This window comes from Hemiscyllium ocellatum, chromosome 26 (genome assembly GCF_020745735.1).
Source record: "Hemiscyllium ocellatum isolate sHemOce1 chromosome 26, sHemOce1.pat.X.cur, whole genome shotgun sequence".
Lineage (NCBI taxonomy): Eukaryota > Metazoa > Chordata > Chondrichthyes > Orectolobiformes > Hemiscylliidae > Hemiscyllium > Hemiscyllium ocellatum.
Window position 1 is genome coordinate 15,381,755 of NC_083426.1, and position 26,317 is coordinate 15,408,071.

The following is a 26,317-nucleotide window of genomic DNA, read 5'->3' on the forward strand; positions in this document are numbered from 1 at the left end:
AGGTAGGGAGGAGGGACTAGGGGGAGGGGCGATGGAGGTGGGATAGGTGGAAGGAGGTCAAGGTGAGGGTGATAGGCCGGAGTGGGGTGGGGGCGGAGAGGTCAGGAAGAGGATTGCAAGTTAGGAGGGCGGTGCTGAGTTGAGGGAACCGACTGAGACAAGGTGGGGGGAGGGGAAATGAGGAAGCTGGAGAAATCTGAATTCATACCTTGTGGTTGGAGGGTTCCCAGGCGGAAGATGAGGCGCTCCTCCTCCAGCCGTCGTGTAGTTGTGTTCTGCCGGTGGAGGAGTCCAAGGACCTGCATGTCCTCGGTGGAGTGGGAGGGGGAGTTAAAGTGTTGAGCCACGGGGTGATTGGGTTGGTTGGTTCGGGCGGCCCAGAGGTGTTCTCTGAAGCGTTCCGCAAGTAAGCGGCCTGTCTCACCAATATAGAGGAGGCCACATCGGGTGCAGCGGATGCAATAGATGATGTGTGTGGAGGTACAGGTGAACTTGTGGCGGATATGGAAGGATCCCTTGGGGCCTTGGAGGGAAGTGAGTGTGGAGGTGTGGGCGCAAGTTTTACATTTCCTGCGGTTGCAGGGGAAGGTGCCGGGGGTGGAGGTTGGGTTGGTGGGGGGTGTGGATCTGACAAGGGAGTCACGAAGGGAGTGGTCCTTGCGGAACGCTGATAGGGGAGGGGAGGGAAATATATCCTTGGTGGTGGGGTCCGTTTGGAGGTGGCGGAAATGGCGGCGGATAATACGTTGTATGCGCAGGTTGGTGGGGTGGTAGGTGAGAACCAGTGGGGTTCTGTCTTGGTGGCGGTTGGAGGAGCGGGGCTCAAGGGCGGAGGAGCGGGAAGTGGAGGAGATGCGGTGGAGGGCATCGTCGATCACGTCTGGGGGGAATCTGCGGTCCTTGAAGAAGGAGGCCATCTGGGTTGTGCGGTGTTGGAATTGGTCCTCCTGGGAGCAGATGCGGCGGAGACGAAGGAATTGGGAATATGGGATGGCGTTTTTACAGGGGGCAGGGTGGGAGGAGGTGTAGTCCAGGTAGCTGTGGGAGTCAGTCGGTTTATAATAGATGTCTGTGTTGAGTCGGTCGCCCGAGATAGAAATGGAAAGGTCTAGGAAGGGGAGGGAGGAGTCTGAGACAGTCCAGGTGAATTTCAGGTCGGGATGGAAGGTGTTAGTAAAGTTGATGAACTGTTCAACCTCCTCGTGGGAGCACGAGGCAGCGCCGATACAGTCATCGATGTAGCGGAGGAAAAGGTGGGGGGTGGTGCCAGTGTAGTTGCGGAAGATGGACTGTTCCACATATCCTACGAAGAGGCAGGCATAGCTGGGGCCCATGCGGGTGCCCATGGCAACTCCTTTAGTTTGGAGGAAGTGGGAGGATTGAAAAGAGAAGTTATTCAGGGTGAGGACCAGTTCAGTCAGTCGAAGGAGGGTGTCAGTGGAAGGGTACTGGTTAGTGCGGCGGGAAAGGAAGAAGCGGAGGGCTTTGAGTCCTCCGACTGACTCCCACAGCTACCTGGACTACACCTCCTCCCACCCTGCCCCCTGTAAAAACGCCATCCCATATTCCCAATTCCTTCGTCTCCGCCGCATCTGCTCCCAGGAGGACCAATTCCAACACCGCACAACCCAGATGGCCTCCTTCTTCAAGGACCGCAGATTCCCCCCAGACGTGATCGACGATGCCCTCCACCGCATCTCCTCCACTTCCCGCTCCTCCGCCCTTGAGCCCCGCTCCTCCAACCGCCACCAAGACAGAACCCCACTGGTTCTCACCTACCACCCCACCAACCTGCGCATACAACGTATTATCCGCCGCCATTTCCGCCACCTCCAAACGGACCCCACCACCAAGGATATATTTCCCTCCCCTCCCCTATCAGCGTTCCGCAAGGACCACTCCCTTCGTGACTCCCTTGTCAGATCCACACCCCCCACCAACCCAACCTCCACCCCCGGCACCTTCCCCTGCAACCGCAGGAAATGTAAAACTTGCGCCCACACCTCCACACTCACTTCCCTCCAAGGCCCCAAGGGATCCTTCCATATCCGCCACAAGTTCACCTGTACCTCCACACACATCATCTATTGCATCCGCTGCACCCGATGTGGCCTCCTCTATATTGGTGAGACAGGCCGCTTACTTGCGGAACGCTTCAGAGAACACCTCTGGGCCGCCCGAACCAACCAACCCAATCACCCCGTGGCTCAACACTTTAACTCCCCCTCCCACTCCACCGAGGACATGCAGGTCCTTGGACTCCTCCACCGGCAGAACACAACTACACGACGGCTGGAGGAGGAGCGCCTCATCTTCCGCCTGGGAACCCTCCAACCACAAGGTATGAATTCAGATTTCTCCAGCTTCCTCATTTCCCCTCCCCCCACCTTGTCTCAGTCGGTTCCCTCAACTCAGCACCGCCCTCCTAACTTGCAATCCTCTTCCTGACCTCTCCGCCCCACCCCACTCCGGCCTATCACCCTCACCTTGACCTCCTTCCACCTATCCCACCTCCATCGCCCCTCCCCTAGTCCCTCCTCCCTACCTTTTATCTCAGCCGGCTTGGCTCTCTCTCTCTTATTCCTGATGAAGGGCTTATGCTCGAAACGTCGAATTCTCTATTCCTGAGATGCTGCCTAACCTGCTGTGCTTTGACCAGCAACACATTTGCAGCTGTGATCTCCAGCATCTGCAGACCTCATTTTTTTTCCACCCCAGTACAACACTGGCACCTCCTCATCACGGCCACATGTATAAAAGATGAACTGGGGATAAAGTACTCACTGGACTTGAAACTTCAACTCTGCTTTCTTTCCACAGATGCTGCCAGATCTACTGAGTTTCCCTCGTAATTTGTTATAAATTCAGTGGTACAAATAAAAAAAAACAATATTATGGAGGATGGAAAACTGAAATAAAAAAGAAAATGCGAGAAACAAACTCAGCACAACCTCCTGGGCGTTCTTTTCCTCAGCATTTTCCATTTTAACTTCAGTGGTACAATTGTTTCTTTTCCCCCACTTCTGCTGTTGATGACTCTTTGTTAGAGCTAAAATAAGTCCGTTCCCATTTCTTCCCTTTCTTTTAGCTTTTTATCATGTACTCCCCTCCCCCACCCCCCATCCCACTTACTGTCCTTTCAAGGCTAGCAGGAGACACACTATTGTTCTGCCATTTTCACATTCCAATCATTTAATTTGCACTATCAACAGCTTTTCTCCATCAGCATCCCACACCCCCCCCTCAAACTACAGCACAAATGCTATCCCCTCCACAATTCACTTCAGCTGATGAAAGAGTTATTTAGACTAGAAACCTTAGCTTGCTCTCTCCATGGAGGCTGTCTGACCTGCTGTGATCTCCAGCATTTGTTGTTTTCAGTACAGATTACTGCTTCTGCAGTCCCCATGGAGCTAAATAAGAGATCAGTAATAGATGCTTGGGTCCTTTTGCCAAAGAGAACTCAGGGCAACTGTTCCACTGGCTGAGATCAACTAACTCTGTAAACAAGTAAACATGTTTCCATAGATTTGGAGGTGCCGGTGTTGGACTGGGATGTACAAAGTTTAAAAATCACACAACACCACGTTATAGTCCAACAGGTTATAGTCCTTCATTCCTGATGAAGGGCTTATGCCCGAAACGTCGAATTTCCTATTCCTTGGATGCTGCCTGACCTGCTGTGCTTTAACCAGCAACACATTTTCAACTGTGATCTCCAGCATCTGCAGACCTCATTTTTTACCCTATAGTCCAACAGGGTTAATTGGAAGTACAAGCTTTCGCAGTGCTGCTCCTAACTAATGGAAGCTAGTGCTTCCAAATAAACCGGTTGGATTATAACCTGGTATTGTGTGATTTTCAACCATGTTTCAACAGCACATCCTCACTCACCAAGGTAACGAACCTGTGCTTACGACAATGCAATTGAACTCTCCAGTTTGAATACAACTGAGGTTACACCCAACATCAAATAGTGGATTCAGCAGTGGTCCAAAACAACTGGTTTATAACTGATCACAACCTGTCAGTTATAAACACCTGTTTGTGGTTGACTGATTTGTGCACTTGACTGCAAGTGCATGGAGCCCTAGTTTGATTAGAGACAAAACAACTGCAGATACTGGAATCTAAAGTAGATAGGCAGGAGGCTGGAAGAACACAGCAAGCCAGGCAACATTAGGAAGTGGAGAAGTCGCCATTTCGGGTGTAACCCTTCTTCAGGGCTGGGGGGAGGGTATAGGGGGTGGTGGGGGCACGGTGGTGAAGTGGGGATAGGTGAAGACAAGTAGAAGGTACAACCTGTTTGGTCAGTGGGAGGAGTGGAGGGAGGGAGAAGAAACTCGGAAGGGAGGTAATTTGAAATTGGAGGACTCAATGTTGAGTCCTCCAGACTTTAGGCTGCCCAGGTGGAAGATAAGGTATTGTTCCTCCAATTTGTGGTTTGGTTTGTTGTGGCAATGGAGGAGGCCAAGGATGGTCATGTTGGAAAGGGAGAGGAAGGGGAATTAAAATGGGTGGAACTGGGAAGTCCATTCGGCCACTGCAGGCCTGGCTCAGATGCTTAGCGACCCGTTCCCTAAATTTATGTTTAGTTTCCCTGATGTCGAGAAGACCACATCGGGAGCACCTGATGCAGTAAACTAGGTTGGAAGAGAGGCAGGTGAACCTCTGTCTCACCTGAAAGGACTGTTTGCAGGTAAGGGGGATGGGGTACCGACAGGTTTCACATCTTTCCCGGATGCAGGCTGAGGTACCAGGGGTTCGGTGGTGGGGGTGGGGGATGTGGCACAAACCAAGCGATTTAGACCCAGAAGGCAGAGAGGAGTGGGAAGGGGAAGATTTTCTTGGTGGTGAGGTCTAATTGGAGTTGGTGGAAGGATGATGCATTGGATGCGGAGACTAGTGGAGTGGTAGGTGAGGACAAGGGGGACTTTGTCTTTAATTGTGTTTGGAGAGGGTTTAAGAGAAGTGGAACAGGGAATGGAGGTGGTGCAGTGGATGGTTATCTACATGACAGAGGGAGAAAAAGCACGTTGTTCAAAATAGGTGGGCTGCACGGTGGCACAGTGGTTAGCACTGCTGCCTCACAGCACCAGAGACCCGGGTTCAATTCCCGCCTCAGGCAACTGTGTGCGGAGTTTGCACATTCTCCCCGTGTCTGCGTGGGTTTCCTCCGGGTGCTCCGGTTTTCTCCTCCCACAGTCCATATAAAATGTGCAGGTTAGGTGAATTAGCCATGCTATATTGCCCGTAGTGTTAGGTGAAAGGTAAATGCGTCTGGGTTGGTTGCTCTATGGAGAGTCAGTGTGGACTTGTGGAAACAGGCCCTTCGGCCCAACATGAAGTAAATCTAAAAAATGGTGACATCTGGGATGCTCGGGAGAGGAATGTCTCCTCATCTGAACAGATGTGGCAGAGGTGGAGCAATTGAGAGAACAGAATGGAGTTCTTGTAGGATACTGGGTGGGAGGAGGTGTAGTCCAGGTAGTTACAGGAGTCTGTGGGTTTGTAATAAACGTCTGCCTGGAGAATGTCACCGGAGATGGAAATGGAGAGGTCAAGGAAAGGGAGGAGGTGTCCGAGATGTACTAAGTGAATTTGAGGGTGGGTGGAAGTTGTGGGCAAAGTTGATGAACTGCACTAGTTCAGCCTGGTTGCAGAACGCTGCACCGATACAGTCATCGATGTAAGGGCGGAAGAGCTGGGGCACAGTGCCTATGTAGGTTCTGAAGAGGGACTGTTCAGAGCCGACAAAGAGGCAGGCTTGGCTGGATGCCCACGGCCAGTCCTGGATTTGGAGGAAAGGGAGGAGTTGAAGGAAATATTGTTGAGGGTGAGGGTTAGTTCAATGAGTTGGAGGAGGGTATTGGAGGAGTGGGACAGGATGGATCTGTTGGAGAGGAAGCAGAGGACCTGGACATGTATAAGGACTGCACATCCATAGTGAAGGTAAAGTGCTAGGGGCCGGGGAACTGGAAGTTACTGCAGAGATGGAAGACATAGTTGATATCGCAGATGTAGGTGGGAAGTCCCTGAACCAAGGGGGAAGAGGATGGAGCCAAGGTAGGACAAGATGAGTTCAGTGGGGCAGAAGCATGCTGAGACGATGGGATGACCAGGAAAGTTGGGCTTGTGGATCTTGGGCAGCAGGTAGAACTGGACAGTGTGGGGTTGGGGGACTGAATTTGGAGGCAGTGGCCAGGAGATCAGAGGCAGACGACACGGACAGTGAGAGTGATTTTGGCATGATGGGTCATGGTGGGATCGTGGGCATGGTGATAGGACATGGTGTTGGAGAGATGGCATTTGGCTTCTGCATCTTAGACTACCCCTGCCCCACCTTTGTCTCCAGGCTACCACTGCCTGGCCGTGCACCAGGCACTCCCGACGTGGTCTTCTCTATATCAGGAAGACCAAACGTAAACTTAGGGAATAGTTTGCCGAGCATCTCAGCTGGGCCCGCAGGGGCCAACCAGACCTCCCAATCACTGTCCATTTTAATTCCCCTTCCCACTCCCTTTCCAACATGACCATCCTTGGCCTCCACTGCCACAACGAACCAAACCACAAATTGGAGGAACAACACCTCATCATCCACCTGGGCAGCCTACAACTCGGAGGACTCAATATGGAATTCCTCAATTTCAAAATAACCTTCATTCCCATTCCCCGACTCCCTCCCTTCCCAGCCCATTCCCTCCTCTCTGCAACCAACTGGATTCATTCCTCCCTCTGACCAACCAGATCATACCATCGTATCTGTCTATCCCCACTTCACCATGCTGGCCCCACCTCCCCCTTTATCTGCAGCTCCCCCTACACCCACCCCCAATCCTGAAAAAGGGTTCCACCCAAAACATCAACTTCTCTACCACCTGATGGTGCCTGGCTTGCTGTGTTCTTCCAGCCTCCTGTCTGTCTACCCTAGTTTGATTAAGCAATCTAATAGCACTTCTCTATTAACAGTGTCAAAAATCAATAAGTACTTCATAATGACTGCACCCTTTTACACAGTAGTCAGGCAGGCTCACACATTAATCTTTCCATTTTAAAAGGACAAAACGTTATCTATTTTAAGAAAAAAAACCAAGGTTTTCTCTCATGTAACAGTTCCACAGTTGCTGGTTATGTGCCAGTACCTCAACCTAACTTCAGCTGTTCTTCAAAGGAGATTAGACTGAGAAGTTGGAGGGTTCTTGTAAAACTGCAAAAGCCAAGCTCAATCTTAACCTAATCCAATTCTGTCACATTGCAAACAGTGATCACTGCACAGTGATGACAAGCAGTGACCAGAATTGACGCTCCTCCTCATCAAAGAGAGAGAGAGAAATCAAGGACAACTGCATCTCTTTCATTTTATCTAGACTACTGGCGAAATCAGCATGGACTTAAAACCTGGATGCTTCAGTGATATGCTGCTGCCTTTCTCAACTGAAGCTACATTTCACTGACGGGATGCAAAGAAAACAGATACACTCCCATGCTCCAATTACATGACGTATCACAGCCCCAGTTCACCTTGGGGACTGACAGGATTTAAATCCAACCTTATCATGCTTGATACAGCACGCACTAAATTTTCCCAGATGGTCACAGCATATTTAAAAATAAGGCTTAAAACAGGAAGGTAAATTTTTTTAAAAAGTGGTTTGTAGGGGAAATATGGTCAGTAAAAAAGATACCGAGAAACAAAGAACAGTGCTTACCATTATGACAAAACAAAGAACAGAACGTACAGAGTAATAACAGTTGGTTATGTTACAGGTTTAAAAGGAGAATTCAGAAACACAAACATTTAAAAATGACAGGTAAGTTGACAAGCTTTGAAAATACCATGGAGAGTTGTTTTATTAGTATGATCATAGAATGGGAAAACAAAGAGTTAATTTTGAACCAATACAGATAAATCATTATACCAGAGCGGAACACTGTCTGCAATTTTGGGATTTTACTTCAGCAAGGATGTAAGACAGATTCACTGAGCTGAGGTGTGGAAAAGAAAAGGTGAAAGACAGTGAGGAACTCAAAACAATTACAATTGCCAGAGCAAGGGTACTGAGAAAATTATTACAACTAAAAGCCTACAAACTCCCAGGTCCTGAGACACTTCACCAAAGGGTCTTTATAAGTGGCTGTTGAGATAAAAGACACTTTGCTTTTAATTTTGCAGAATTCCCGAGACTTTAAAGTCATCCCATCAGATGGGAAATTGAGAGTGTAATACCCCTAATTAAGGAAGGAGAAAAATAGTAAGAAACTACAGGTTGGCTAGTCTAACATTGGTCATTGGGAAAAATAGAGGAATCTATTGTTAAGGAGGCTACAGCCGAAAATTCTGAATGCAATCAGGCAGAGTCAACATAATTTGGTCGAAGGGAAATCATGTTTGACTAATTTGCTGCCAACAATGTGGATAAACAGAACCCCTGGATGCAATTTCCAGCAAGCATTTAAGGCACCATAGATCTAACTATTCTAAATAAGATCTCAAGGCCCAGGAGTTAATATATTAGCTGGGATAGAAAATTGATGAACAGGAAACAAAGAATAAGCATGAATAACTGCCATTTACAGGTTGGCAGAATCTGACAAGAGGGGTGCCACAGGAATTTTTTAAACATTTATTCATTTGTGGGACATGGACATCGATGATTGGCTGGGACCACAATTACCTACACAAGTATATCAATTCAGGATGAAGGAACCAAATATCTGGATGCTAACTTTTGCTGATGGCACAAAGATAGAGGAAACTAAGACATGAAGAAGACACAAGGATTCTGCAATGAGATACAAATAGATTAGGTCAATCAGTGAACATTGGGCAAATGGAGCATAATGTGGGAAAACATGAACTTATCTACTTTGCCAGGAAGAATAGAAAAACAGAACATTATTTAAAGAGAGAGACTGCAGAACTCTGAGGGACAGAGAGATCGGGGTGTCCAGTTACATAAATTACAAAAGGTTTGTATGCAGGTACAACAGGTGATTAGGGCAAATGGAATGCTGCTGTCTATTGCAAGGGGAACCGGATGTAACATTGAGATGCTCTGTGACAATTGCATAGGGACACCATATTTAGAGTACACCTTACAGTTTTTGCACCTCCAAAAAAAGGACAGAAATGCATTTGAAGCAGTTCAGAAACCACTCATTCAATGGATACCTGAGGTAAGGACGTTACCATATGAAGAAAATTTGGACAGACTGGGTCTGCACCTGTTGGTGTTTACAAAAACGAGAGGTGATCTTAAAGAAAATCCTGAATTAACTTGACAGGGTGGATACTGAAAAGATAATTCCCCTTGTGGGAGACACTCGAACTAGGGGACACTAAAAATTAAGGGTTGCTCATCCAAAACTGACGGGGGAAAAAGGTCTCACTTCCAAGGGTAGCAAATCTTTGGACATTTTTCTCTGAAGGGGTGCAGAGATTGGGGGTGGTTGAATATTTTTAAGGCAAAGGTTGACTGATTCCTGACTAAACAAAGGATATCATGAGTAGGCAGGAAAGTAGAGTTGAGGCCACAATTAGATCAGCCACTCTCTCATTAAACAGTAGTGCAGGCTCAAAGGGACAGAATGGCCTACTCAGGCTCCTAATTTGTTTGTTTGTATGAATATGCTATTAATTTAGGATGATTACTGAAAATAACAAAAGCAGGAGCTTGAGTTTTGTTTAATTCCAGAGGACTGATAGATCAGAGAATTTAATTGCCAACCAAATGTATTTTGTGAAACTAAGTTCTTAGTTCAATTATGTAACAGTTAAAGAAATGCCAGCGGAAGAGGAAATTTCAGCCATTTACCAGAGATCAATCTGTACTGCCTAAACTCAACATTTTCCTTTTCTTTAGTCATGTGCTGTTCATAGTTCCTTCAAAACTCCCCCAGCTGTGCACGGCTCATTTCTCACACTGCACAATCTCTTTAGCATGTACACAACGGCAGACATCTGAAAACAGTGATACCCAAACTGTTTCCTGCTGAGTGTCCCATTTGAATGCCTCAAATTCTGGGAGACCGCAGAGTGAACAGATTTTTTTATGCATGAGGGAGTACAAGAGTTGTATGGGGAGGGGAGAAATATTTACTTATTCACAGGCTTTTTCTTTGTAGCAATCAGGCCTCAAGCGAGAAGTCTATTAGGACACTCCCAGTGACATTAAGAAAAAAATGCACTTAAAGGGGTCACAGAGCTGTTAGAAATCAGTTTAAACTTAACACCAACCAACCTCAGTTAAAAGAGATCCTTGCACATACAATACAAGGTCTGCTTAAAAGCAAAATACTGTGAAAGTTGGAAATCTGCAATAAAAATGCTGGAGAAACTCTAGTCTGGCAACATCTGTGGAGAGAGAAAAGCCACATTTTGGGTCTGGTGTGATTCTTTGGAGCAGACTTGCTCAGTTTCTCCAGCATTTTGGGCGGCACGGTGGCACAGTGGTTAGCACTGCTGCCTCACAGCGCCTGAGACCCGGGTTCAATTCCCGACTCAGGCGACTGACTGTGTGGAGTTTGCACGTTCTCCCCGTGTCTGCGTGGGTTTCCTCCGGGTGCTCCGGTTTCCTCCCACAGTCCAAAGATGTGCGGGTCAGGTGAATTGGCCATGCTAAATTGCCCGTAGTGTTAGGTAGGGGTATGGGTGGGTTGCGCTTCGGCGGGTCGGTGTGGACTTGTTGGGCCGAAGGGCCTGTTTCCACACTAAGTAATCTAATCTAATCATTTTCTGTTTTTATTTACATGGGCTGTTCATTGTCTGCATGGCATTTCTGATAGGTATACACACGCTTACACACCTGGCCCAGCAGCAAAGAGGGAATGTCAATGACATGGTGAAGCTTTATAAATGGCAACTTTTAGTGATCAGCATTTTGCGACAGAAATTGTTATTATTTTCACCTCAACTGAACTTAAGTAAATCGTCTTTGTGAATGTTGGTTAAAAATGTTTCTTCACATTACAATCACAAGTCAGCATCTGAAAAAGTTAGGGGAATGAGGCAAGATTACATTGTTATGGAACTATAGAATGGTTCATCCCAGCATGTCCATGTCAGCTCACTGCAACAACAACTCAACCAATGGTACTGCTCTGCCCATTCTCCATTGTCCTCTAAATTTCTCCCATCAGGTGCTTATGAATTCCCGTTTGAAAGTGACTATTCAATCCTCCTCCAACAAATACAGAGGCAGCACATTCCAGACACGAAAACACTCACTGCATGAAGATGTTTTTCCTCCATGCTGTGTTTTCCTTTTGTCAATCACCTTAAAAATCAGTGCCCTCTTGACCCTTCCACCAGTGGGAACAGTTTCTATCTGCAGCTGTCCAGTTACCTTGTGGTGATTTTGAATACTTCTATCAAGTCTCCTTTCCACATCTTTTATCTTAGCCTGCTTGACACACTTTCCCCATTCCTGAAGGGCTCATGCCCGAAACGTCGATTCTCCTGCTCCTTGGATGCTGCCTGACCTGCTGCGCTTTTCCAGCAACACATTTTCAGCTCCTTACAACATCTCTAAGGCAGCCAATCCCAACTTATCCAATCCATGTATCTGAAGCCTACAAATTCTTACAAAAATACAGTACCTAGAATTAGGCAGAATAACACAATTAGAAGGCAAAAACCTAGCCTTACAAAAACATTTATCAAAACTCCATATGTTCTGATGAAAGACCTGAAAAGTTAACCCTGTTCCTTCCTTCACAAATGCCATCAGACCTGCTGTATATTTCTACCATTTTCTACTTTTATTTCATAGTAATATCCTTTCTTTCATATTTTAGTTCTGTTTATAAAGCCCACAATCCAATTTGTCATTTTAATCACTCTCCCAAGTAAAAAGTGAGGTCTGCAGATGCTGGAGATCAGAGCTGAAAATGTGTTGCTGGTTAAAGCACAGCAGGTTAGGCAGCATCCAAGGAACAGGAAATTTGACGATTCGGGCCAGAGATTCCTGATGAAGGGCTCTGGCCCGAAACGTCGAATTTCCTGTTCCTTGGATGCTGCCTAACCTGCTGTGCTTTAACCAGCAACACATTTTCAGCTCTAATCACTCTCCCAAGTCAGTCAGCCACCATTAGCGATTTATGCAAACACAGCCCCAAAGGTCTCTTCTCCTGCACCCGCTTTAGAATTGAACCCTGTATGTTACATTGTGTGCCCTTATTCTTCCTACTAACATGCATCACTTTAAAATTCCCTGCATTAAATTTCATCAGGAATTTCCCTATGTAAATATTCTTCAGTATAAGTATTGGAATGGAGTGATGTTCTGGCCGTCTGATGAATTTGAACTTACTACAACATCTCAAATGTAAGTTGTGGGTTTGCCTATCCTGTTTAAAGGTGAAAAGCCTTTTCAAGGTTTTCATGATGGACAGAAGGCTGAAGAGATGAAACTAACTTTTATAATTAGACAGACAAAATAAGAATTCTTGATAACTTGGGGCCACTCAAAGTTTTAGATATAAGGAAACGTGAAGTGAGGCTGAGGGGAATATTGTTTGTTTGTGCCATTCACAGGTAATACTGAATACAGAGGCATCAGGTGAAGTTGAGTTGTGAAGACAGCCCACTTTAGCACAAATCAAAATAACTTACAGGTAAATTGTCAAAACTGCAGGAGAGATGATTTTACACCAGAAAGAAGGGCTCAATGTTAATTACACATCATCTATGGTTAACTATATGCAGATGGAGCACATTGATTGGTTGTTACTTGAAGGGATACGTAATGGGCTCTTGTGGTGGAGTAGCAGTGTCCCTATCACTCAGCCAGGAGGTTTGGATTCAGTCCCTCCTGCACCAAAAAAGGTGTATCATAACATTTCCACTGATTAGAAATATCTTGAGATGCTGTTTCCATGCGAAATAGCTCTGTTGGGAAGAATGTTCAACTGAAGATCCAGAAGTCTTGGTTCAATTCTGGGTTTCAGTAACAATTGTGACTGCTTAGAATCCTTGAGGTCTCTCCCTCTGAGCTAGGAGGCCCAGACTGAAGACCCATCTGCTCCAGAGGTGTGCACCTCTGAACAGGTATGTACTTGTAATATTTCACTCTCTGAATAAATCTAAGCTGAATAAAAGACTGGCTCTCGTTTCATCCTTCAACTGCCTATCCAGGGTTTATCAGATAGGAAAAAGTATGTATCAAATTCATCTATCCACTTTAATTCTGTAAACCTCAATACGCTTACCTAATTTACCATCAAGACGTTAACTGATCCCCAGCCTCAAGAGCTTTTAAGAATTCTAGGTTACCACTATCACTGGTGCAATGCTATGCTTCCTGAAAATGCCTCAGAATCACCTAGCTCTAATTTTAAAGTAACGCCTCCTTCTTCCAGACTGTGCATCAGGGGAAATAGTTTCTCTTTATTTACTCTTATCAAATGCTTTTAATCACACACAGCTCAATTAGATCATCCTTACTCTGCCATATTTGCAAGGGAATGCAATCCAGTCTGTGGCTCCTATCCCCGTAACATAATTCTTATACTTGTGAAGATTGGTGTGTGCAAGGTCTGAGCAGCAGTCGGATGAGGCTCAATGTTGTAGAGAATCCCCTTAACAGGTGAAAGCATTCGATTATCCGAATTTTGGATTATCCAAACAAGATTACAAGATCCCAATGTTTGGCTAAACTGTGTTATCTGTTGTTTGATTATCCAAACAAAATACCCCCCACCCGTGTTGTTTGGATAATCAAGGTTCCTCTGTACATACTTAAATAAGGTGGCCAACACTGTGCAGAATGCTCCAGATGAGCTCTCACTTGTGCCTCTATATAACTGCAGCATAAACCTCCCCACTTTAGTGTTCAGCTCCTCTCATGATAACTTATATTTTCTTTATTAGCGTTTCTAATTGCTTGCAGTGCCTGCATTGTAACGTTATGTGATTCATACTCAAGGTTGGAATATTATGTGTAATTCTGGTCTCCTTCCCATTGGAAGGATGTTGTGAAACCTGAAACGGTTCAGAAAAGATTTACAAGGATGTTGCCAGGGTTGGAGGATTTGAGCTATAGGGAGAGGATGAAAACGCTGGGGCTGTTTTCGCTGGAGCGTGGGAGGTTGAGGGGTGACCTTATAGAGGTTTACAAAATCATGAGGGGCATCAATAGGATAAATAGACAAAGTTTTTTCCCTGGGGTGGGGAAGTCCAGGACTAGAGGGCATAGGTTTAGGGAGAGAAGGGAAAGATATAAAAGGGACCTAAGGGGCAACTTTTTCACGCAGAGGGTGGTACGTGTATGGAACGAGCTGCCAGGAGGAAGTGGTAGAGGCTGGTACAATTGCAACATTTACAAGGCATCTGGATGGGTATAATGAATAGGAAGGGTTTACAGGGATATGGACCAAGTGCTGGCAAATGGGACTAGATTGGGTTGGGATATCTGGTCAGCATGGATGAGCTGGACTGAAGGACTCTGCTTCCGTACTGTACATCTCTGTGACACCCAAATCTCTCTGCATCATAGAGCTGCACACACTCACCATTTAGATAATATGCTTTTTAAAAAACTTTCCTGCTCTTCATATTCTGTTACATCCTACCTAACGGGTTTGCAGTCCAGCATGGAAGCCTGAAATTACGTTGGCTGTGACATGCAAAATCCTGGCACCACCATGAACTCCTCCACATCATAACGGTGTTTGCCCCTGCAAGAGCCATACTGGGTTTAAAGGGAAGGACGAAGAGTAAAACCAAGCAGACAGCTCTTTCAGAGATGACACATGGCATGATGGACTGGATAGCTTTCTCCTGAGCTGTAGTGGTTTAAAATTCAGACGTTCTCTGCCTTACTTTAGATTTTTCACCTCCATTTGACTTTAATTTCATAGGGAAACTACAAGAGAGTGCTGAAAAAATGCTAGAGATCACAGTGGGTCAGGCAGCATCCACGGAGAGAAAGCAAGCTTTTTTTTTGTTTTCAGTACAGATTCCAGATTCTGACAAGTGTGCTGCAGGTGGGCAGGAAATCCAAATCTACATTTGTCATTGCTACTCCTGCAATGGCCACTAGGGGGTATTTGAGAGTTGCTTAGAGCAAGCACACACCAATAAATCAGTTTAGGGTTTGCAAGGTCATTAGATTTCAGACTATCCAGTGTGGACATATGGCAAAAACATAGCTCCTTAAAAATGGAGCATTACCTTTACCCTGTATCTACTGTGTGGCTTGTACATGTTGCTTTGCACAAACAAAAAAATTCTTTCTACGGTGGCTGCACTGAATTCCTCTGGGTATGTAATAGAGATTTGGAACAGGAGGTCCTTGGGACTTTGGCAAATATTGGACAGAGAAGTAAAAAGGCTTGGAGGAGCTACAAGTTCAGATAAAAATTTAAAATTTTGTGCGTGGGGATTCACAGCTATGAATTAGCACGATTACACAGTTTCACTTCTGTTATAGAGTATAGATATAGATGTACAGCACGTAAAAGTGGTCCAACTCATTCGTGCCGATCAGATATCTCAATCAATCTAGTCCCACCTGCCAGCGCCTGGCCCATATCCCTCCAAACCCTTCCTATTCATATACCCATCCAAATGCCTTTTAAATATTGCAGTTGTACCAGCCTCCACCACTTCCTCTGGTAGCTTATTCCATACACGTACCATCCCCTGCGTGAAAAAGTTGCCTCTTAGGTCTCTAGTCTATTGTTCCCCTCTCACCCTAAACCTATGCACTCTGGTTCTGGGCTCCTCTACTGCAGGAAATAGACTTTCTCGATTTATCCTATCCATGCCTCTCATGGATTTTATAAATCTCTATTAAGGTCACACCTCAACCTCCAGGGAAAACAGCCCCAGCCTGTTCAGCCTCTCCCTATAGCTCAAATCCTCCAACCCTGGCAACATCTTTGTAAATCTTTTCTGACCCTTTCAAGTTTTACAACATCTTTCAGATAGGAAGGAGACTAGAATTGCATGCAATATTCCAACAGTGACCTAACCAATATCCTATTCAGCCACAACATGACCTCCCAACTACTATACTCAATACTCTGACCAATAAAGGAAAGCATACCAAATGTCTTCTTCACTAACTTATCTACCAGAGACTCCACTTTCAGGGAGCTATGAACCCACACTCCAAGGTCTCTTTCTTCAGCAACACTTCCTCGGACCTTACCATTAAGTGTATACGTCCGGTTAAGATTTGCTTTCCCAAAATGCAGCACCTCGCATTTATCTAAATTAAACTCCATCTGCCACTTCTCAGCCCATTGGCTCATCTGGTCAAGATTCTGTTGTAATCTGAGGTAACCTTCTTCACTGTCCACTACACCTCCAATTTTGGTGTCATCTGCAAACTTACTATCTGTTGTCAAATCTAATGCTGTTTATATTTTTACACAACCCATGCAGACAAATTTCAAAGGAAAAAATGGAGGTATGTTTCTCTACTCCACTGTCCATTGTCTTGTCACATTACAACAGGTATCACCTGAAGCCCAGATGGAACCCTGCTCGCAGGTTTCTGCCAATGCTTAGCTTCTATGAAGTGCAGAAGGAGCCACAGGGAGGGACCACTGACCTAAGTTTCCGATCTGGGAGAATGCCTGGGTTTCTATTCCCAACTGCTGAATAATGCCACACTGCAATTCATATGTAGCAATGCAAAGATTTGCAGAGATTCAGCTCTGCAGTTCCACACAAACACCCACTAGCAGTCAATGTTTTGGCTGACACATGGGAAGGGGCCCAAAACTCACATCGAGCCACTTTGTGGAATATATTCTCGTACCTTGAGTGACCAAACAAAACAGGAAAAGTATCAAGCAATCGGACACTGGATAAACAATTCCTGCTATCACTTTTTGGGCTTATTTATTTACATGCTTTGTCCTCTTTAAAATCTTGACAAAATCCTAAATTCAACAGTGTTTGTATCTGGAGTATAATTCAAATTGATATGCAATATTTCTCACTATTGAAAGGATAGACCCAATAACCCACTAAGATGATTTTCTTGGAAATGTTTCTTCTGAAGGAAATATTTGCTCATCTTTCAGACTGTAACCTCTGCTAACACAGTTGAAATTTACTGCTTGAACTGAAGGTTTAAATAGATAAGAATAAAATCCGGTAACTATACTCGAGTATCTTTTAAAACTCTCAAACCCCTGGTAACATGGGCTTCTTCTTGCTAGTGGGTCCTGTTGTATTATACCTCCAATGTAGACCTCAGAAATCCAGTTCCGCAAAAAGCAAGCTCATTATATTGCACAATGCATGCCGGTGGAAGCAATTGTAAAATATAACAGCTTCCCTCTAAATTCATGCTATTTATATATGGCAACAATGCTGATGACAGTGGCAGCAATGTTGGAGCAGTGCTCTTGCAGGAACAGTGTGTGGTACAGCTGTTCAACAGTCAGGAACACAGTGTTCCAATTCCTGGTTGGCCCATTCCTGTTCCTCTACCTTGCCCCTGGAGACAGGAATGAAGCCACCTGCTGAGGTGAAGCTGTGTGCCTCTGGAGTCATAGGCGGCGTCTTATTCACAGTACAGGGCTGTTTTTGGAAGCTGCTGTTTATTTAAATAGGGTAGGAAAAGCATAAAGTGCACAATTGCCCGACCTGAATCATCATACTTACACATGTTCAAATTTAATACTGCTGGGGTTTCACTTTGCAGTAGACAGTAGGGCAGTGTGCAATGCAAATGAGCTGACCTAAAGGTATTCTAGCTGATACCTTGGGAATTTAGAGGAGCAGCTGGATCAGACCATTATAAAATGAGCACAGCGAAGCAAATAAAAGACATGAAGGCAATTCGATAACAGACATCCCATCTCTATCCTGAAAGAGGGAGCTACATCAAAAACATGGGTGCATATTTCTGACAGAATCATTTGTGACCGTTTCATCAACCAATTCGATTAAAGAATCACCTTCAATTGAAACAGTTCCCAATTCTGACATAGTTGCTGCATGCTGTAGATTTACCACCTTTTGAAGCAATGTGAAAGTCCAGGTAGGGTGACTGGGAACACGCAGTTACCCAAAAACTGGGAACAGAACGGGTCGCATATCTTCCTGGTGTTCTACAAGGAAAATATGAACACAGTTCTGGACCATGAACGATGTTAAATGTGTCAGGCTTACGATGAACTGATAAATTATTAGTTCAACCAATTTATGGGACATAAATCACATCAGACAGATTATTATTCAGCCTCTATTTTTGTGAAAAAGGATCCCCTTCAGCAGTATGCTTTACTCTGTTGGGAGTGATGGTGGTGTTGGTTTGGGGCGGGTGTGGGGGGGGGGGGGGGAAGATGGAGAATGCAGAGAGAAGAGATGATGAACCAAAGGAAGTTACAAAGCAAAAAGATTTCACATTTCCACTCAAGACTGAACAGTACATGGTGGATGATTGGGGGGGGGGGGCGCGCAGAGTACAAGGTTGGGCTTAATTCTGATGCTTTCCACAGTCAAATAGCTTGCCAAGACTCATTATCAAGACACATATGTTAAGAATCATCACTTGGGCACGGTAACAGATGGCTACAGGCACCCCGGGAACCGGGCTGCAATAACAAACAGCACCTTCAGGACAGCAGCGAGATTGTAACTAAAAAGTTAAAATCCAAGGTTAGAAATACCTTGAACATACTCTTGCTAGTATTGCTGAAAAAAAATGATCACTAAATAACACATGCTAACAGGTTGGAAATGAAAAGGGATCACATTCTCAGTTGCAAAGCAATCTTTTTTCAGTTTTCATTAAAAAATGTGAAAGATGGCAATGCCAAAAGGACGTGGCTTTAACTTTTATATTTAGCTCAGGCAACTTTACTGCTACATCTCATGCATGTGATAACTGATAGAAGAGTGCTGTCACTGACTACAAAGTAGAAAGTATTCCATTCAGCAGCATTGTCATCCTTCATCTTGACAAGATCAGATCAGGAATGAAGAATTAAATTAAAATAAGACTGCACACACTGTCATTTTCATTTACCTGACTGAGCAGCTGCCCATGAAAGATGGTGTTCACCACCTTGAGAACTTGCTTGGTGAGCTTCCGTTGAGAAAAAGGAATAAGGATCCTGTGCTTTGTACCTTCCGATTCCAGTTCCTGCTGCACTTTGTCCAGTAATTCACAAAGAAATTCCTGAGCGTCTTGCTGACCATATCCCCTGAATGCTGGGATCAGGCTCCATACAGAGTGCAACATAGCAAACGGAGACACCAAAGCCCATTTCCCAGACCACATTACTCGAAAGAGTGTGTGAAGTTCATGGCAAAGAGAGATGTGCTTCGAACTAGGTTCCTTGGGTTGAATAAGTTCCAGGTTCCTGGCCATGGAGGCACCTCCGTTCAAGCCAGCTGGCATGCTGTATCTCCCTGAAGCTCCCACATGATCGTTTCTTCCTGCAATGCACGATGCAGGACCAATCCCCAGCGTGACCTTGTTGGACAATCGTGTTTTGCCATTTGCGGTCCTTGCCAATAGTTCTTCAGTCTCACAGAGATCAAGGGTTAAGAAACACTCTCTGAACTTTTGCAAGTGACTGAGTACTTGCAGAATAGAGTTCATGTAGCAGGTATTACCAAGATTTCTTAGACCCGTAACACCAGGAGTTACCACTGGTTTACGCTTGGTAACATAATACCGCTTAATTTTGTTCCTTTGTCGTTTTGAGGTAGGGGCAGTTTGTAGCACCTTTTTTCCAGTTGGTTTTTTGCACTTTGAGATATGGTCCTCCTTCCGGATTTGAAATAAAATCCTTGCACTTTTCCGAGGTGGGGCATTGACCAGCTCCTCCATGAATTTACGCTTTAGCTCCTGTCGCCGCTTCCTTGCTTCCTCCTTTCTTCTGTCCATTTCCTCCTGTAGCCGCTTTTCTTCCAATCTACGTTTACCACTGGTTGTTTGTTCAAACCAAATGCGCATTGCCTTTGTTAGCAAAGACTGGCGTCTGTGCCAAAGAGCAGTGAACATCTGCTCTGTACTATGAGTCTGCCCTTTTTTGTTCTTCTGAAACGAACAAGGAGATTCCCCGCAAGCCATTGACCGCAATGCCCTGCCATTGCGTGCCATTGGACTGCACTTTTGGTTCTTTATTGCACTTAAAGTGCTTCTCAACAGTTTTAAATCCCCTGTAGCATTGTCATTTAACACATAGTCGTCACAAAGATAACAAAAGACATAAAGTTCATTGACCTCCATAGCCAAAGGATGCCTAGTTTCCTCAAAGTGTTTGAGTGCATGCTCCTCGATGTAGCGACCACATGCCACATGGGAGCATTTAAGACAGGCCCAAACAGACTCAGTGGTGTTACAGTCCATGCAATGCCACTTCTGGGGATTCAATATGGAGTGATTTTGGGCGAGTCGCAGACGCCCGACATGCTTACACCTATCCATGGCTTTAAAAGCTCTCAGAAATGTTCTGGTTGTAGTATCCTTGGCCTGCTGTACTGCTTTAACCTGTTAGGGGAAAAAAAGAGAAAAAAATACTTTAGCTGTTGGGGGAAAAAAATTATAAGCAGTAAAGCATCAAATTAGAAGCTCTCCGCGTGATAAGTTCTAAGCCCTTGTAAGTGCCCCAGTCCTCAGGAATCTTTTCCAAATATCCTGTTATCTATTAAAGTTAAGAACAAAGGACAAATCATTTTCTTTACACAGCTTCTCACCACTACTTCAGGAGTGGCATATCAAGAGGCCTTTACTGCCATTTCATCAAGTCAGCAAAGGGCTACAAGATTGTGACAAAGGATCACAACAATCTCAGAAGATTCTGAATCAAGTCTGATGCTGGGATTAACCCCTACAAAGTACAGAATATGGAACTAATCTAGAGTACTTCATATTTAAAGAATTAATGTAAGGGAGCTGACTGCTTTTTCTCTCCACAACCAGGGTTTTTAATCACGAGTCATATGCAATATAAAAATAGAGAATGAAAATATTTGAAGGCTAGCGCACTTGATTGAAAGAACAATTGTGCTAAAATAAAACACTATTCAGATTAAGTGGAGGGTAAAATTGTCAAATAGGATTGTAGAATTAGAAATTAAGTATTTAAATAGCAGAAGGGCATAGGTTAAAAATCAAGCATATTCCAGTCAGGAAAAATGAGAGTCAAAGATTGGGCAATATAGATGATTGAGAAAATTAAAGATTTTGAAACCAGAAAAATATATTTTACAGGGCAGATAAAATTAGAAAAACTAAAAATTGGAGATTAGAAAGGAATAAAAAGAATGAATGAAAATTAATAATAATAAAATATACTCCTAGTCAAAAGTCAAAGTATTGATTAGTCGTCAAAAGATGTTAAAATATGAATTAAGCCTAATTTTTTACAGATCAGGTGGCCATTAGGATTATAGGAATAGCAAAGAACTACCTAGAGGCAGCTAGTTGGTATACAGTGACTTCGCTGGCAATTGTTAAATCTGTCATTTCTTACAAGCACCTCAGAACCTTGCATCGTTATCTATTTCAAATATTTGTCCAGTTTCCTTAAACAATGGCCTCAGACTCAACCATTTCCTGTGGAAAAGCATTCCATGCTCATTCAACACTGAGTAGAGAAATTTATTTCTCTCTTCCATGATGCTTCAGTGGCTACTTCCTATTCACTCCAGTAAACCTCTCCCAAAATTATAAATCTGTTCTAAACAGTTTTTTTTTTACAGACGAATGTAAGGTAAAAGTACCATTACTTTATGTTGTGCCCCCACTCCTCATTCACAACTATAGGATTTTAATTCGTGCATCACCCTGCCATATCACCAAAGCAGTCTCTAGTACTCATGCCCTTATTGTGCAGCGTTTTGAGTTTTCAGCACAGAGATCTAACAATGGCCTCATCCTTGCTTTACATTAGACACGGGTGGAACCATCAAAAAAGTTTTTGCTTAACCAAAAGGGTTCATACCAAAGATGTTATTCAAACTTAAAGACTGATAAATCACTGGCACAAGATTGTTTACAATCAAAAATCCAAATGAAATACAAAGGCTGTGAATTCAATTTCCCACATTGTTGCTGCTGAAGATTTGGACAGCAATGAACATTGACAGTCTTGGGGAATCAATGGAAATGCGGTAAATCAAGAAGTTATAGATCAGACTAGAGCTTATGGCATAGACAAAATTTACTTCACACTTGAAAAAGGCAAAATTAACATGGATTCTACAGATAAGTCACTTAATATTCATCTCAGAACTTTTCAAAGAAATAACAAACAGAAAGATTGATTAGATTTTTTAAGACAATTAAGTTGTGGCAATATTAAATACTTAACGGAATTATAGGAGACATTGCTTCTATTTCCTGTAAAGGCACGTGTAAAAATGCTTTTGAAGAGTAATGATATGACCACAACCCTGGCCAGCACCAAAACTGCAATTACACTTCATAGGCCTGAAAGGATGGCTAACATGGGAAATGTTACACAGAACAATCCAGTAAGGGGATGTACCAAAGTTGATGCTTGAAATGAGTAGCTGTAGAGAGTTCGTACAGCAAAGAGATATGAATAAGAAGGGTTTGGAGGGATATGGGCCAGGTGCTGGCAGGGGGACTAGACTGGACTGAGATATTTAGTCAGCATGGACGGGTTGGATTGAAAGGTCTGTTTCCATGCTGCACATCTCTATGACTATCAATAGCAAATTTAAAGGCACATAACAAAAATAGAGCAAATAATGCGAGATGACTTTAACTGCCCTAATATAGATGTGGAAAAACAGAGCAAAAGGCAGGGAAGGAGAGGAGTATTCAAATTCACAACAAAGAGGGAGGGAACTGCTGATCTGCAAAATGGATTAGGGCAAGTGGAATGCTTTACATGAGGAGCTCATCATGCTAACAGTAATCAACAATGGCTCAATGCAGTGACTGAAGGTAGAAGAAAACATCAGAAGCTAATTCCAGTGATTTAAGAAGCAATCCAGCACAGATAGATCAGAAAAGCAGTTTCAGGGTAAAGCACTAAGAGTGCAGTGCACAGGATGCAAGGAAGAGAAAACATAGGCACAAACTGGACATATACCATTGAAAGAATAATTTATACTATCCACAGTGAAGAGACCCTGGATGAGAAAATAAATAAATGTTAAAATAAAACAGAAGGAGGTGGCTTAAGACAAACATCAACAGGAAGATTCAATTAATAAACTGGAAGATTATTGAAAGAACATGAAGCAGAGAGGTTACGAGAAAAGATCAGTGCACAAAATTAATCAAATTTTACAAACAGATTTTATAAATGCATGAAATGTAAATGATTAGCTGGGGAAAATAAAACTGAAAATCTTGTTAATATTTCAGGTCAATGGCCTTTTGTCAGAACGATGCTGTTAAAATTTTAACAATCATTAATTCTCTTTCTTCACAGATGCTGCCTGGGCTGCTGAATTTTTCCAGCATTTATTTCAGACAATGGGAGGGCTACTGGAAATGAGAGACAAAGTAAGCTAGCATTTGAAAAGTTAAGAGCTAATCACAGACAGCGAGCACAGATTTGTTAAAGCCAAATTGTACTTGGCTAACTTGAATGAATTCTTTGATGAGCTAATACAGCACATGCTGATGGCATTTACCCCAGGATCCTATGGGAAGCTAGGGAGGAGATAGCAGAGCCATTGGCCTGGATTTTTATGTCGTCATTGTCAACGGGAATAGTACCAGAGGACTGGAGGATAGCGAATGTGGTCCCATTGTTCAAGAAAGGGAGTAGGGATAGCCCTAGTAACTATAGGCCAATGAGTCTGACTTCAGTGGTGGGCAAAGTCTTAGAGAGAATGGTAAGGGATAAGATTTATGAACATCTGGGTAGGAATAACGTGATCAGGGATAGCCAGCATGGTTTTGTGAAGGGCAGGTCGTGCCTCACAAACCTTATTGAGTTCTTTGAGAAGGTGACTAAGGAAGTGGATGAGGGTAAAGCAGTAGATGTTGTGTATATGGATTTCAGTAAGGCGTTCGATAAGGTTCCCCATGGTAGGCTAATGCTAAAACTTCGGAGGTATGGCATTGAGGATACATTAGAGGTTTGGATTAGGAATTGGCTGGCTGGAAGGAGACAGAGGGTAGTAGTTGATGGATTATGTTCATCTTGGAGCGCAGTTACTAGCGGTGTACCACAAGGATCTGTTTTGGGACCATTGCTTTTTGTTATCTTTATAAATGATCTAGAGGAAGGACTTGAAAGCTGGGTAAGCAAGTTTGCGGATGACACAAAAGTCGGTGGAGTTGTGGATAGAACATAGAACATAGAACATAGAAGGATACAGCGCAGTACAGGCCCTTCGGCCCTCGATGTTGCGCCGACCGAATCCTACCTAACCTATACTAGCCCAATAACTTCCAAATGCCTATCCAATGCCCGCTTAAATGACCATAAAGAAGGAGAGTTCACCACTGATACGGGCAGGGCATTCCATGAACTCACAACCCGCTGTGTGAAGAATCTACCCCTAACATCTGTCCTATACCTACCACCCCTTAATTTAAAGCTATGTCCCCTAGTAACACCTGACTCCATTAGCGGTAAAAGGTTCTTAGTATCTACCCTATCTAAACCCCTAATCATCTTATACACTTCTATCAGATCTCCCCTAAACCTTCTCTTCTCCAATGAGAACAGCCCCAAGTGCCTCAGCCTTTCCTCATAAGATTTTCCTACCATTCCAGGCAACATCCTGGTAAACCTCCTCTGCACTCGTTCTAAAGCTTCCACATCCTTCCTATAGTATGGCGACCAAAACTGCACACAATACTCCAGATGAGGCCGCACCAGAGTCTTATACAACTGCAACATGACCTCAGGACTCCGGAACTCAATTCCTCTGCCAATAAAGCCCAGTACACCATATGCCTTCCTCACAGCACTATTTACCTGGGTGGCAACTTTCAGAGATCTGTGTACATGGACACCAAGATCCCTCTGCTCATCCACACTACCAAGTAGCCTACCATTAGCCCAGTAATCCATCATCTTGTTATTCCTACCAAAGTGAACGACTTCGCACTTAGCTACATTGAATTCCATTTGCCACATTTCCGCCCAGCTCTGCAACTTATCTATATCCCGCTGTAACCTATCACTTCCTTCCTCACTATCCACAACTCCACCGACTTTTGTGTCATCCGCAAACTTGCTTACCCAGCTTTCAAGTCCTTCCTCTAGATCATTTATAAAGATAACAAAAAGCAATGGTCCCAAAACAGATCCTTGTGGTACACCGCTAGTAACTGCGCTCCAAGATGAACATAATCCATCAACTACTACCCTCTGTCTCCTTCCAGCCAGCCAATTCCTAATCCAAACCTCTAATGTATCCTCAATGCCATACCTCCGAAGTTTTAGCATTAGCCTACCATGGGGAACCTTATCGAACGCCTTACTAAAATCCATATACACAACATCTACTGCTTTACCCTCATCCACTTCCTTGGTCACCTTCTCAAAGAACTCAATAAGGTTTGTGAGGCACGACCTGCCCTTCACAAAACCATGCTGGCTATCCCTGATCACGTTATTCCTACCCAGATGTTCATAAATCTTATCCCTTACCATTCTCTCTAAGACTTTGCCCACCACTGAAGTCAGACTCACTGGCCTATAGTTGCTAGGGCTATCCCTACTCCCTTTCTTGAACAATGGGACCACATTCGCTATCCTCCAGTCCTCTGGTACTATTCCTGTTGACAACGATGACATAAAAATCCAGGCCAATGGCTCTGCTATCTCCTCCCTAGCTTCCCATAGGATCCTGAAATAGTGAGGAAGGAAGTGGTAGGTTACAGCGGGATATAGATAAGTTGCAGAGCTGGGCGGAAATGTGGCAAATGGAATTCAATGTAGCTAAGTGCGAAGTCGTTCACTTTGGTAGGAATAACAAGATGATGGATTACTGGGCTAATGGTAGGCTACTTGGTAGTGTGGATGAGCAGAGGGATCTTGGTGTCCATGTACACAGATCTCTGAAAGTTGCCACCCAGGTAAATAGTGCTGTGAGGAAGGCATATGGTGTACTGGGCTTTATTGGCAGAGGAATTGAGTTCCGGAGTCCTGAGGTCATGTTGCAGTTGTATAAGACTCTGGTGAGGCCTCATCTGGAGTATTGTGTGCAGTTTTGGTCGCCATACTATAGGAAGGATGTGGAAGCTTTAGAACGAGTGCAGAGGAGGTTTACCAGGATGTTGCCTGGAATGGTAGGAAAATCTTATGAGGAAAGGCTGAGGCACTTGGGGCTGTTCTCATTGGAGAAGAGAAGGTTTAGGGGAGATCTGATAGAAGTGTATAAGATGATTAGGGGTTTAGA

General features: G+C 44.2%; 1 protein-coding gene across 2 annotated transcripts in view; it reads right to left on the bottom strand.

Moving 5' to 3' along the window:
- The window catches only part of LOC132828361 (ubiquitin carboxyl-terminal hydrolase 49-like), a 72,720-nt gene that overhangs the window by 17,889 nt on the left and 28,514 nt on the right, over positions 1–26,317 (bottom strand). For both annotated transcript variants that reach the window (XM_060845394.1, XM_060845393.1), the window contains exon 3: positions 18,993–20,465. In XM_060845394.1, the coding sequence (XP_060701377.1) occupies positions 18,993–20,402 (1,410 nt within the window). In that variant the 5' untranslated portion in view covers positions 20,403–20,465. The remainder of the gene's footprint in view (positions 1–18,992; positions 20,466–26,317) is intronic.